The sequence below is a fragment of the Fringilla coelebs genome (genome assembly GCF_963513975.1).
Source record: "Fringilla coelebs genome assembly, chromosome: Z".
In the NCBI taxonomy this organism is placed as follows: Eukaryota; Metazoa; Chordata; class Aves; order Passeriformes; family Fringillidae; genus Fringilla; species Fringilla coelebs.
Genome location: NC_140031.1, coordinates 53,673,129 through 53,686,973, shown reverse-complemented (window position 1 = coordinate 53,686,973; position 13,845 = coordinate 53,673,129). Strand labels below are relative to the sequence as shown.

The 13,845-nt window shown below is 38.7% G+C and overlaps 1 protein-coding gene across 1 annotated transcript in view; it reads right to left on the bottom strand.

The window, feature by feature from the left end:
* SNCAIP (synuclein alpha interacting protein) overlaps positions 1-13,845 on the bottom strand; it is an 86,000-nt gene that overhangs the window by 46,826 nt on the left and 25,329 nt on the right. The window contains exon 2 of the mRNA XM_084225268.1: positions 4,639-4,741. Coding sequence (XP_084081394.1) covers positions 4,639-4,695 — 57 coding nt within the window. The 5' untranslated portion in view covers positions 4,696-4,741. The remainder of the gene's footprint in view (positions 1-4,638; positions 4,742-13,845) is intronic.

Below are 13,845 nucleotides of genomic sequence, written 5' to 3'. Positions count from 1 at the left end.
AAATATTCAGCTGGGTTGCTTAATGTTACTGCACACAGAATATTACTTTTGTTTAATGTAAACAAGAGCCCCAGAAACCTATTCTGCTGTGTGAACTACAGTCAATTATACTATACCATTTAGATCAGGAATGGAACCATCTTAGTTTACAAAATGAGCATCATATTTACATTCCAGAACCCTGAGGGAGTTGGTAGATGTAGCGGCTAAGCCACTCTCAATAACATCTTAACAGTCATAGCAGTCAGTCTCCAATGACAGGATAAAACTGATATCACATTCTCCTTTAACAAGGTTGGAAAGAAGGCCCCCAGGAACTACTAGCAGGTCAGCCACGCCTCAGTGCCCACTAAGAGCATGGAAGAGATGCTCCTGGAAGTTATGCTGAAAGTATGGATGATGGAGAGGTGGTTAGAGACAGCCAGCATGGCTTCACAAAGGGAAAATTGTGCCTAAGATATGGCCTCCTACAATGGAGTGAGAGAGCTACAGAGAGAGCCTCAGCTTCTGTAACGCCTTTGGCACATTGTATACAAGAACAACCTCCTTGTCTCTAATTTGGAGAGATAAGGGTTTGACAGATAGATGGAGAAGGAATTGGCCATGTCCAATGAGTTACAATCAGCAGCTCAGTCTCCAAGTGAAATTCAACAATGAGTGGCGTCCCTCAAGGATGCATACTGCAACCAATAGCATTTAATATCTTTGTCAAGGACATACATGACGGGATTGGGTGCAAGTTTTCACATGACAGCAAGCTGAGTGGTTGATTTGCTGCAGGGATGGAATGCCATCCAGAGGGACCCTGGGACAGGTTGTGGTGTGGGCCCATGTGAACACTGTAAAGTTCAACAAGGTCAAGATCCTGTGTTCAAGTGTCAGAGCAATGCCCAGTATCCATACAGACTTGGATATTGTGAGCAGCCCTGCAGGGAAGGACTTGGCATACTGGAGGATGAACAATTTGACATAAACTGGCAATGCTCACTTGCAGACCAGAAAGTCAGTCATATCCTGGGGTGCACAAAAAGTCTGGCCAGCAGGGTAAGGGAGGTGATTCTCCCACGGACTTCATTCTTGGGAGAATCCACCCGGAGTACTGTCTCCACTGGGACAAAAATGACATGGACCTGTTCAGTGCATCCAGAAAAAGATCATGAAAATAGCCAGGGGCCAGGGCCACCTCTTCTGTGAAGTAAGGGTGAGAGAGAGTTTGGATTCTTCATCCTGGAGGACAGATGGATGCAGGGAGATTTTCTTATGGACTTCCAATATATGCCGGAGGCTTATAAGAAAAATACAGAAAGACTGTTTTCCAGGGCTTATAGTGACAGGACAAGGGGCAAATGAGAAAACACCAATTTAGATTGAACACAACAAGGACATTTTTTACAATGAGGGTAATGAGACACTGCAACAGGTTGCCCAAAGAATTTGTGGATGCCCACCACATGACTGTATTTGGTCTATGTGGCAAACTACGAATGGAGGCTGCCTCTATGTAGGTCTGGCTGCTGGCAAAGGCTGAGCCTGTCAGAGATGTTGGTAGCACCTCTGGGATAACAGACTTATGAAAGGGTAAAAACCACTGCATAAAAGCAGCTGGGAGAGAGGAACAATAAAACGTGAGATACCAAGGTCAGTGAAGAAGTAGGGGAAGGCAGAGTTCCAGATGCTGTAGCAGACATTCCCCTGCAGTCACAGGAGAATACTATAGTAGAGCAGATATGCAGCCTTCAGGCAACAGAGGACCTCACACTGGAATGTGTGATGTGCCCTGAAGAAACCTGCAGCTTGCGGAAAGGCAGCACTGGAACAGGGTTCCTGGCAGGAACTAATTCTTGTGGAGAGGAGACCACATTGGAGCAGTTTTCCAGGCAGGAACCGTGACCCTGTGTGAAACCCATGCTGGAGCAGTCTTCTCCTGAAGGATTCTATCTCATGGAAAGGATGCATGCTGGTGCAGTTCATGAAGAATGCTGGTCTCTGAGAAGAACTCACACTGGAGAAGTTCACAGAGGATTGCCTTCCGTGGGTGGGACCCCACACTAGTGCAGGCATGAAGAGGATGAGGAGGGAACAGTAGAGACACTCTACTGTGATAACCTGTCTTAGATTACAATGTAAGATGTACCAAAAGTATGTATTCTATCACCATCTTCATAAGCTGTTAAAACCAGGTGGGGCAGTGCTCCTTATCTACTTCATGACTCATCCCTAACTCCAGGGGATATCTTCTGCTAATGGGCTATCAACTTTCACTGCAAGACTGATAAAATTGCATCATCCATTGTAAGATGCTCCACCCAGGAGGAGGATCCAAGCATTCCTACCTGGATATGATTGGATGTTTGGAACATAGCTTTATCCACTGAATTCCCAGAGGACAAGAGCTCCAAAACTACCACTGGATCTTCGGAGGAAGATCAAACCCTTCTACAGGATCACTGCTTCAACAGTGCCACATCTATCACTTCAAGAAGACTGCAGCCACCATTTAATCAGAATGCTACCAACACCCTGACCCACAGGGTGTCAGGTCGTATTCAGACTATGTCAGTGTTTCTGTATTATTGCATTGACTTTAATTTTCCTATTAAATTATATTTCTAACTTGGGATCTCCCACTGGTTTGCTTTTAAACCTAACCTGAATGCAAACCCATCCTCCCCCATCCCCCTGTGCTTATCGAGGTGACAACGCAAAGCACTCAGGAGTGAAGCTGAGACATGACCTTCCAATGTCCCTTCCGTCAAAAACCACTCTAGCATTCCATGATATTGGAGAAATGTAGTTTCCTTTTCTCATGTACAAATGTAACATAAAAACAAACCAACAAAAAACCCAAAAAGCAAAAAAAAAAAAAAAAAACCCAAACAAAACCCAACAAAACAAAGAAAAATAATGTAAGAACCCAAAAACACTCCCCACCACCCCCTTTCTTTTACTTACTTATATATTTGCCTTTTAAATAAAATTCCTGTCTTTCTGTCTATCTTTTTGATTATCACATTTTGGTCAGTTTCGCTGAAATGGATGACAAGGGTCTGGACTACAAACAGCAGCTTTCTAAATGAGTTACATTTGTAAGTGCATCATTTTAACAGCCTTCTTGCTGCCATTATTATTAGTCACTTTTCTGCACTGGATTAAAACCAGAGGGCTAACATGAATAATATAATTTGCTAATACAGATGCTATGCAGCTGCTCTTACCAGAGCAGGCTAATGATAAAATGTGAAGGTCAGGTATTTCTAAACTGTGTATGATGAGATATGAGTAGAGCACTAGGGTAACCATGAATTCTCTTGTTGATCTGGGTTCTGGCAACAAATCCTTTGTCCTCTTACTTGTTAAAGCAGGGAGTAAAACTGCTACCTCAATCACTTGTGATGGTTTTTTATTTAATGTTCAGCATCCACTGAAAGAACAGCCTATGAAAGCAGGCAGCCTGAACTGTTCAGCAGAAAAGTGAGTAACCTAACCCACCAGTATGCAGCAACAGCCACAGTGGGAGGGACATGGAAAGGTTACATCTATTATGTCTTACAGTTTTACTAAACTGAGTATAGAAACAGATACCAGGACATAATCTGGCATCTAACAGGAATATAAAGAAAGTTGCCCATAATAAGGTATTCACTCAAGATTGGCTGATTGTCTTGTAATATTTTGGGCATTTGCCATATTCTGCTTTAATAAAAATTCAACAGTACAATAGGTAGAAAAAACCCATTCTCTTCAAAAGGAATTTGTCAGTGAATAAAGCATCTGGAATGTTTTAAAATGAATCAGGAGTCCCAAATGCTAACGGGAAAACCAGGACCTTTGTGAAAAAAAAAACCCAAAAAAACTATAAAACCATGAAACATGTGGAAGGAGATGGTGGCATACTTTAATCTGAAAATTGAATTAATAAATTCTCTTCCAGGAGATTTATGTATTCAAGTTTATTTTTTATGAAACATTGAACATATGAACAACTCCACTGCACAAAAAGCAGAAACACTGGTAGTAGGAGTAGTATTATGAGTAATAGAGAAATATACAGTACCAGCGCCTCCTATAAAAACACTGAAAATGTAGAAAGTATTTTTGTTTGCAATTAGGGCTGATTTATTTGTGACACTAGGGATCACTGCTGCCTATGAATCCCTCAAAGTCCTTGTTTCTGTACACTACCACATCACACCTATTGATAAAATTGAGCTGTACTGGGAAATGGCTACTCATGAAAAAGGCAAAGTGAGGGAAACAGGTTTTCTACAACTGAAATACATTTGATTAAAAAAAAAGTAAATTTATAATGTTGGTGTCTAAGGCTAGCACTACAGCACATATAGCTCATTCAGGACAAAACAGGAGAGAAGCATCCCAGAAATTAAAATAATTTATTAATTTTGTCTACAAGTAATTTTTACTGCCTGAAGGAGAGGAATCAAGTTTTCATTCCAAGCTTTTTAGAGAGATTTCCTTTACAAAACATCTGATTTTTATTCTATATTTAACCTATCTAAACATTTTCTTAAATAAAATAAAAAGAAGTGTGGCTTCTAACATGAGCATTGATTTTTACATCAGGACTGAGATATCTAAGGTTGTCTCAACTTGAACAAATAAAATAAGACTTGTACTTACCGATATATCATCACTAAAATCTATTTCATCCAAATCAAGGTATTCAGGAGCTTCCATTATTCTCTTATGGACATTTTGGGTGAGTCAGCACATTAGTAAAGACCTAATTAAGAAAAGAGAAATGTGTTGTCTTTAGAGAGCCAAAATCACACACAAGAGTTTTCATATAGTTGTAACAACAGTAAACATTTAACTTGAATAGTAAAGCGTTTCATAACTTAATCTTAGAAGATAAATACAATTTACCACCTCTACTCTGCATACTGTAAATTTTCTGGGAGAACAGCTAAGTGCTACTTGAAATAGAAGTAAAAAATACTTGGTTCAGCATCACTCCGTCCCTCCAGAAGTTCAAGACAGGTATAAAGACCTAAGCTGTTGAACACCCTCATGACATTGCAACCATAGCTGTGTTAATGATGTGCCTTCTCATAAGGATGAGATTTACTCACAGCAACTCCATTACTGTAGTTTTCCTCTGCCCAAGATGGCAGGAAAGAGCTGAGATTCCTGTTCTGCACAGACAACAAAGTCCTATCACACCTTATCTCTGCTTACAAGCAGACTCACACACAATGCAGCCAGCGCTTTAAAGATTAATGGTTTACCACCCCTCAGGCTCTGAGTGCACATCTCCCAGAACAGCAACAAATTCAACACCAGAATTATATCACGTGCACTAATTATCAGGGGCATTAACCATTTTCTTACAGCAAGAGGAAAAGAAGAGCAAATTGTCTTGCAAAGCAAGAAGTTTGTCTGGAAAAGTCAATATTAGGTCTGAATAAATTGAAGCTTCAACAATCAGAAGACCAAAGACAATAAACCTCTCATTGTCAATCCTAACTACAATGAAGGTGTGTTATCAGTACAGACAAGTACCACAGAAGTAGAAAAGTATTTTAAAGGAAGCTAAAAAACAAAATCACAATGCATTTTTAAATAATGCGAGTCACCACGTAAGTAATTATTATTATAGAAGAAAATTAAATTCTTCAGTACTTGTACATACCAAAGGAAACACCTTAAGGAAAAAAAAAGACACAAACCCAATTTATTCATATGACAACTACCAAGAAATATGTTTATGAAAAACGAAATCAGCTGTGTAGGCCTAAATAAAATCACTGTGTGAAACTTTCACATGCATTTTAAAATGTCCTTAGGATACAAGGTCTGAAAAATAAAAAGCTTTTCTGTAAGTGTCAGACAAAAAAAAAACCTCAGTAATTTATCTCCCTAATAATACACTATCCAAGCACAAAGCTGACCTTAATACACCTGTTCTTGAGAACCTATTAAAAAGAGAACTGGTAGGCAAAACTCCAGTAATATGCTGAAATAGATGGAAAAGCAAATTTTTGTTTCTCACCAAGTTACCGAAGCTCTATCAGCATCATTTTCTCATTAAGTGAATTTTCCAGTTTTGGCTGGGGTGGAGTTAATTTTCTTCACAGCAGAGAGTATGGGGCTGGGAGTGGAACTTGTGCTGGAAACAGAGTTGATAATTCAGGGATGCTTTCATTGCTGCTGAGCAGGGCTTACATAGAGCTAAAGACTTTTCTGCTCCTTACCCCTTCCCACCTGTGAGCAGGCTGGGGGTGCAAAAGGAGTCGGGACAGCCAGGACAGATGATCCCAACTAACTCAATGAGATACTCCACAGCAGATGACATTATCATCTGCATAGAAAGCAGCAGGAAAGGAAAAGGAGGGTGTTTGGAGTGATGGAGTTTGTGTCTTCCCGTCAGCACTACGCATGATAGGGCCCTGCTCTCCTGGAGATCCCTAGCCTGCTCATGTAAAATGGTGAATTAATTCCTTGTTTTTCTCTGCTTGCATGCACAGCTTTTGCCCTTCCCTACTAAATGGTCTTGACCTCAACCCAAGGGTTTTCTCACTTCTACTCTCCAAGTGTGTGGTGACACTGTGGAGGACAGCAGCATGTAAGAACACCCTCAACTATGTACAGTTTTCTCTCACTGTGACTGTTAGACTTGAGTGAAGCAGTGGGAAAAGGCTACAAAAGGTAAAACCAGAAGTGTCTCTATTGTGAAACTCATCAGAAGCTTTTTATTTTGCACATTCCCAAATGCTAAGTTTATACTCAGAGGGACCCACTAAAATCAGACAAAAGCCTGACAATGAAAGGAAACAGCTATTGTAAAAAGGCATGACACATTCAAGTCTACAAATTTCTGCACTGCAGATTTTCCTTTACAGAAACACGAAGTGTTGGTATACTTCTTAAAGGTTTATGTATTTCATAGACATTACAGCTAAATTGTGCACTGGTAATGTCTTGCAGTAATTGGCAAGGCAAGGTTTTGGCAGTGGGAGAGTTACAGGGTTGGTGTGACTCTTGGGGCTTTCTGTGTAGAAAGCTGGATTCTACAATCTTTTTTTGGTCCCCTTCCAACTCAGAATATTTGCGTGATTCTATATGTACTGTCCTAGACAAATGAAAGGACTGTGTTACTACATAGGGTGATAAATGTATGAAGAAGGAAAGAGCATTAAAATATAAGTTCAAAGGTTGAAAACATATATGGACCATATAATATAGAAACAGTCTGAAATCAAACCAAAGTTCCAGTGAATTTCTTTTTTTCACTGGAATAAAATTGATTAAAAGCTGCCCACCCACTATATTTAAAAGTCAACAGAAGAGATAAAATAAAGCTACTTTAAACATATCACATAAGGAAGAATCAAGAAGTGATCCAGAGTTTTTATTTTCAGGTAAAACTGAAGTTTTTCACTTAAAATTAAATAACAAATTTTTTTAAAATAAAATTTTGAAATATTTTTTCAAAAGTAAAATTAAAATAGTCACTTTAATTTTAAAAACTCCAGAAGTAGTCACTAGAAACTCCAGTTAAAAAAACTCCACAGCTTTAGTAATACAACTATTATTCCTGGTTACCACATATCTCAAGATTTAGAGTGGAAAGATTTCAACCTTTCCAACTCATTTTTTCACTCCAAATTGGAAGAAGCCATTGTAGCAAAAGAAATTCACTGTATCCATACACAGCTGATAAAAGGACTTCATTCCACCTAGTGATGTAAAAACCCCATTAAGTCAGTCCACAGTCCTGCATCATTACTTCCCCGAAATGTTATTTTCTGTCTTCAAAACTTAAAGACTATGAAACACACAAAGGCTGACAAGGAGGTCAATAACCAAAACAAAGACTTTCTGTCTTTGGAAAGGTTTCTGAAAACAGTATTCAGTTATAAGAAAAGAAAGGGGAAGAGATTAATGAATTCACTTTGCTACAAGATTTTAATTTTTCCTCAACAAAGAAAAATTGAACAGCACCTCAATCCAATTATTACAACTAAATAAGATTTCTCATGACTATACTTGGAGTTTTATGCAAAAGGTATACTTTTTGGATACAATTTACACAGTAGAACCCCACCATGTATAATCTAAAGCATATGGTAAAGATGGTACTCAGAGCTGTGACTATTTTGAGAGCTTTGTGATGGCTGAATCCAGCAGAACACCAGAAGCAGAAACAATCTGAATAGGATTCAGAGGAGGATCATAAGCACAACTGGTCAAAATCAAGGTAGAAATAATTGCAACCAAAATTACAGCTGCTAGCAGCGGCTGACATGAGATGAATAATGTGTTTCCAGTACCAACATCAAAGCAATGCAGATCACTGTCTCTAGCTTGTCAGCAGAAATGTCTGACATTTAACCTATAAATGTTCCTAACTGTATTTTGGAAGCTAGTAATTTAATATTCCACAAAATTTTAACCCCAAAAAGGGCATTTCCTGTCTAGCAATTTGACTTGCAGAGAGACATATGCACACACATGTATGTTTTATACAGGTTAATGAAATCCGGTTGGCTCTCAGAATTCACAACTAAAAGAAGAAAACCACATAAACATCACCCATATGTACTCGGGAAAAAAAGTATCTTTTTACAATTTTGTGAATCAGTTCACCAGGAGAAATAAAGCGAAAAACTACTACAAAGAAATGGGGTAATACGTAATACTAGGATTATCAGTACAATAACATACTGGATATGTTGCATCGTAACAGGTAGTAGTAGAATTTGGAACCAAACTTATCTTTCTCCTTTTCAAACACTTTTTTCAAAACAGATTTCTTTTGCTGTTTTCCTTCTCAGCTAAAACTAGACACCTGAGCTCAAATCCTGCTGCTAACATTCGGTACAATCAGATGAATTAGGGAAAAAAGGGATAAAAAGAGAAATTTCTAGAATAATACTAGTAATACAGTAATATTATTAATATTACTGATAATAGTAGCAATGAAGTATTAGACACAGTGAATGAATCCATCAACTGCTCCAAATACAAAAAACCCACTCTGGGTTGATGGCACATATTACCAAGATATAATGCTTACAATTATTCACAGATTTAGTTTCTAAGATAGTCCAATCCTTGGATTTTTCTCTTCACACAGTCTCAAACAGTCACACCATCAGCAATCCCTAGGGCCTGGTGTGCCTTTTGAGGATGAAATGGACAAAATGCAGGAATGGCAGGAATGCTTTAAGAGTCAGATCAGCCCCATCACATAACCCATACTAGTGCTCATAGGCAAGAACAAGGCCCTACAGGTGCACATCTGGGTCAGGCAATTAACTGAGTGAATAAGGAGACTGACATAGGAGGCAGGATATGTGCAAACATCAGGTTCAGGCTCTTGTTCTGACTGCTCAGTGCAAAACTGTGGAACTGTGGAAAATCAGCGTAACTGATTTGTAGCGGTGCCTTTGCCACACGGCTGCAGCGAATTCAGTAGCTTCGAAAGCAAACTGATCCTTTCAGACAAAAGCAGTCCCAGTGTAGCATGTGAAAGGCTAAATCCAAGAGGGAGCACAGGGAAAATGTCCTTTACTGAGCCAAAATAAAACATGTAATTGAAAATACATAATTTAAATTATTTATGGATACATGAAAACCAAGAACAAATAACAATAAAAGATCTGCTGTCAATTAAATCTTTATTTCAGTTGTAACTCAAAGAAATCCTGCTAAATGCCATATGGGATTTTATTTTCCACAAGTCAGAACTACTTCAACAAAATATTTGGGGATTTACTTAAACTTTTAATCAAATATAAAGTGCATCAGATGTAAAATACTTCTAAGTTTCCTTTAGCACAGTTAATATTAAAGATTTAGGCTTTAAATGCCAGAATGCCATGACAGTTGCCTTTTAATTAGGGGATAAAGTTACATTTTTCAATTATAGGTATAAGATAACAAAATAAACGTATGGTCGTTTCCTAAGCATCGGGAGCTCTAGTAGCTCAGGATGAACAAAATCTGTGGGCTGAAATGAAAGACACTACATCTTTAATTTAAGCACACAGTATGCGTTTCAACTAATGCTTGAAATCTGGTAAGCATCTGACTTTTGTTCCCTACCATTAAGAAATACCAAGATCATAACCCCAAATTTCTTCACTTTCAAACAAACACAATAGTGTAACATTACATTATGTTAAATCTATTCAGCATGAAATGAAAAGCCCAGCACACAATTAAAATCTACTGTTGAGGAAGGGACGTCAGCACTAGGAAATGCCTAAAACTGAATTCAGTTCTTCCATCCTCATATTCTGCTGTAACACGCAAGTTCTATCAAAAATTCATTTGGCCTTCCACCTCTATTTAATACACAATGTGCAGAAAGCAGTACAGTAAATCCACGAGCACTGCCACAGCTGGGGGATGTGAGAACTGGATTGCTGAAGGCAGGCAAGAAAGCTTAGCTACTCTGGGCTACACCACCACCTCTCTAGCTATGCCATCACTTCTTATACTCCCTGGTACCTGGCTGTGTGTTGTCTCCTAAAAAAGACTACATGTTCTTTGAGACAGGGATTGCATGGTCATTCCACATTTGTCTGGCTTTTCATATAGCTGGTGTCCTTGTCCATTTACAGAGCCTCGTGGTGCAAGAGTAATCCAGTTAAATACAAACATAATGCAAATACAGTAGAAGAGGACACTTTTGAAGCTTTGTAGGCAACATGCAATATTTTATTCACTAAATACAGATGGTGCCTTTGCAGGTGATAAATGCCAAAGTCAAGGAGCAAGCACCAAAGACATAGAAAACATCAAACACAGAGGAAGCATACAGTTTCATTAGAATAGAAGAGCTGAGTTGGAATGGACCTACCATGATCATCCAGGCATGAGTAACTGTTTAAATTTAACACTACACATACACTCTTAGAAGACCCCAGCTTCCAACTCATATTTCTATTATCTCCATCACCTCTGAAGGGGAAAATACTTGGATATAATCAATAAGTTTTTAAGTAGTGATTTTAGAAATATATTAGACAATGAATAGACAAATTCATTAGACAATGAAGCTCAAATGGAGGTTGATTTCCTTTGCGAGCATACTACTTTATCATCATGCATTCAAATAAAATGGCAAAATGATACATGGTTAGACTACGTTGGTATTTTAAAGTCATATAAAGGTTTGTGATAATATAATGTACTCTGAACTTCATTGTGCAACCAATTTTTCTTACCCCTAGATGTCCCAGAGTATTTTTTCTGATTATGCGATGTAGTATTTTTTCTACAATTTGTCACTGAAATTATCTATCAAGTTAGATCTTAAACATAAAAATATAAAGGGAAGGCTCAATAGGAGTGGTAGGAGATATTAAAGAGTTAAGATGAGATTTAAATAACAATTTATTGGAAAAAAAAAAGAAGTAACAGTGAAGCTGAAAAATTACGTGATTTATTTCAGTGAAGGAATGTATTCTGCAACTAAGATTACCTAATCCCTTATCACATTTATTCAGAAAAACTCCTGAGTTTAAAAGTTCACAACAGCAATTCATAATAGTATGATACCTCTAAGGCAAGTAAAAATAAAAGCACTGCTTTTAATCACCACTCAAGTACTATCAGTGCACAAGCTACACAGATAGAACAGGAAGACAGAACTCAGCAAAGCACAATTTTCCAAGACCAAAAGATGCTGTTTGCAAAATTTTACTTCAGAAAAATTCTGTATTCCAGACAAATGGAACCAATCCACCTACAGCCCTGAACAGTCCCAAACATTGAGCCCAGTTCTGTTCCTAATGAAGCCAGCGTACATAGAGGGCTGGTTTGAGATAAGAACAAATGTATTTATTCCTGGCCAAATGTAGTTGAACTTCTCCTGGTTATTATACCCAGACCCTGACAACCCGTGTTCTTCCATATTGGCTGCACATAAAGGGCAGGACTGTCCCACCCTGCTCTGCACTGGGAAGACCTCACCCTGAGGCTTGTGCACAATCTTGGGCACCACAATATAAGAAGGATCTAAAGCTATTAGAAAGCATTCAAAGGAGAGGTATGAAGATGGTGAAGGGCCTTGAGAGGAAGCCACGGGAGATGCAGCTGAGGTCACTTGGTCTGTTCAGCCTGGAGAAGAGGAGACTGAGGGAAGATTTTCCAGTTCTGCAGTTTCCCTGTGAGGGGAAGCAGAGAGGCAGACATTGATCTCTTCTCTGTAGTGACCAGTGACAGCACTCGAGTGAATGGCATGAAACTCTGCCAGGGGAGGCTTAGGTTCAATATCAAGAAAAGGTTTTTCAACCAGAGGGTGGTTGGGCACTGAACAGGCTCCCCAGGGACATGGTCACAGCACCAAGCCTGACAGAGCTCAAGAAGTGTTTGGACAGTGCTCTCAGACACAGGCTGCAATTCTTAGGGCTGTCCTGTGGAACTGGATTTTGATTATGCTTATCTACTGACACGGGATTTTCTACACTTCTATGATTCTATTATTCAATCCCATGGAGCCTTAAGAGAGATGCACAACTTGCACAATTTCTGCAGCCCAGAAAGCCAAACATGTCCAAACCAAAAGTAGAGCGACCACCAGGTCAAGGGAGAAGATTCTGCCCCTCTGCCCTGCTCTCATGAGATTTCAGCTCAAACGGTGTGACCTGTTCTAGGATCCTCAGCACAGGAAAAGACCTGTTGGAGTGGGTCTACAGGAGAGCCACAAAAATAACTAGAGGGAGGGAAAAACTTCCTTACAAGGAAAGGCTGAGAGAGTCAGGGGTGTTCAATCTGTAGAAGAGAAGGTCCAAGGAGACCTTACTGCAGCTTTTCAATACTTCAGAGGGGACTTACAAGAAAGATGGGGAAGGATTTTTAGTAGGGACTGTAGAGATAGAACAAAACTTAATAGTTGGTTAGTTTAAACTAGATATAGGGAATAATTTTTTTGCAGTGTGGGTGGTGAAACACTGGAACAAGCTGAGAACTTGTCATCTGCCAACTACCCCTGCAACATTCAAGGTCAGGTTCGACTGGGGTCTCAGCAGCATGATCTGGTTGTCACTGCTTATTGCAAGGGATTTAGCCTAGATGACCTTTCAAAATTGCTGATTCTATGATTTTGAAGAAGTCATGTGGAAATAGGTAATAATATATGGTTCACCTACTCTTCTACTTCCATGAAATGAATGGAAAATTCATCACAACCTCAGGCATTTTAACATCAAATATATTTAATATATTTCTACAAAGACTGACATCTGTAGGATGTGTGTCAGCATACACAGAGTGAAGATAAAGCACGCCTATTAAGATACAGTTCCTCATGTTTTTGGGTTTTTTTTAAACAAGTTGAATATTACTTCAGATAACCTCCTGCAAGTATTACCCTAATGATGACATCTGAGCTGCAGTAGAACACAAGCAAGCTCTGCCATTGATATCTGTGTGTCAGATTTCTTATTTAAAAACCATTCTTCCCACTCAATAGTTATATATTACTTCAATATTCAAGCATAAAGAAATGGGGACTCCAAGCATTCAGCCAGAAATATGCACTTGAGCATTTTGGAGTGAGGCTTAGAAAAATTAAGTTGTTTGTTTCACTTTGCCCTGAAAGAGAAACCTTAGGAGTTGAAAATTAATAGCTTTTATTTCCAAACTGCCACAGCATATGATTCAAGCACTGTAAAAAAGCTAATACACTGTCTGCTTAACTTTGATGACAGGATCAAAACAAATAAGAGGTCAACTGATCTGTTCAAGAATATTTAATTGGCTGTAGTTGATTAATTTATGGTTTTATTCCCTTTGAAGTACTACATGGTTATTTGTTCTTAATTTGAAATATGCCACAGTCATGCAAAATTAATATGCTTATCTCATTGCAAT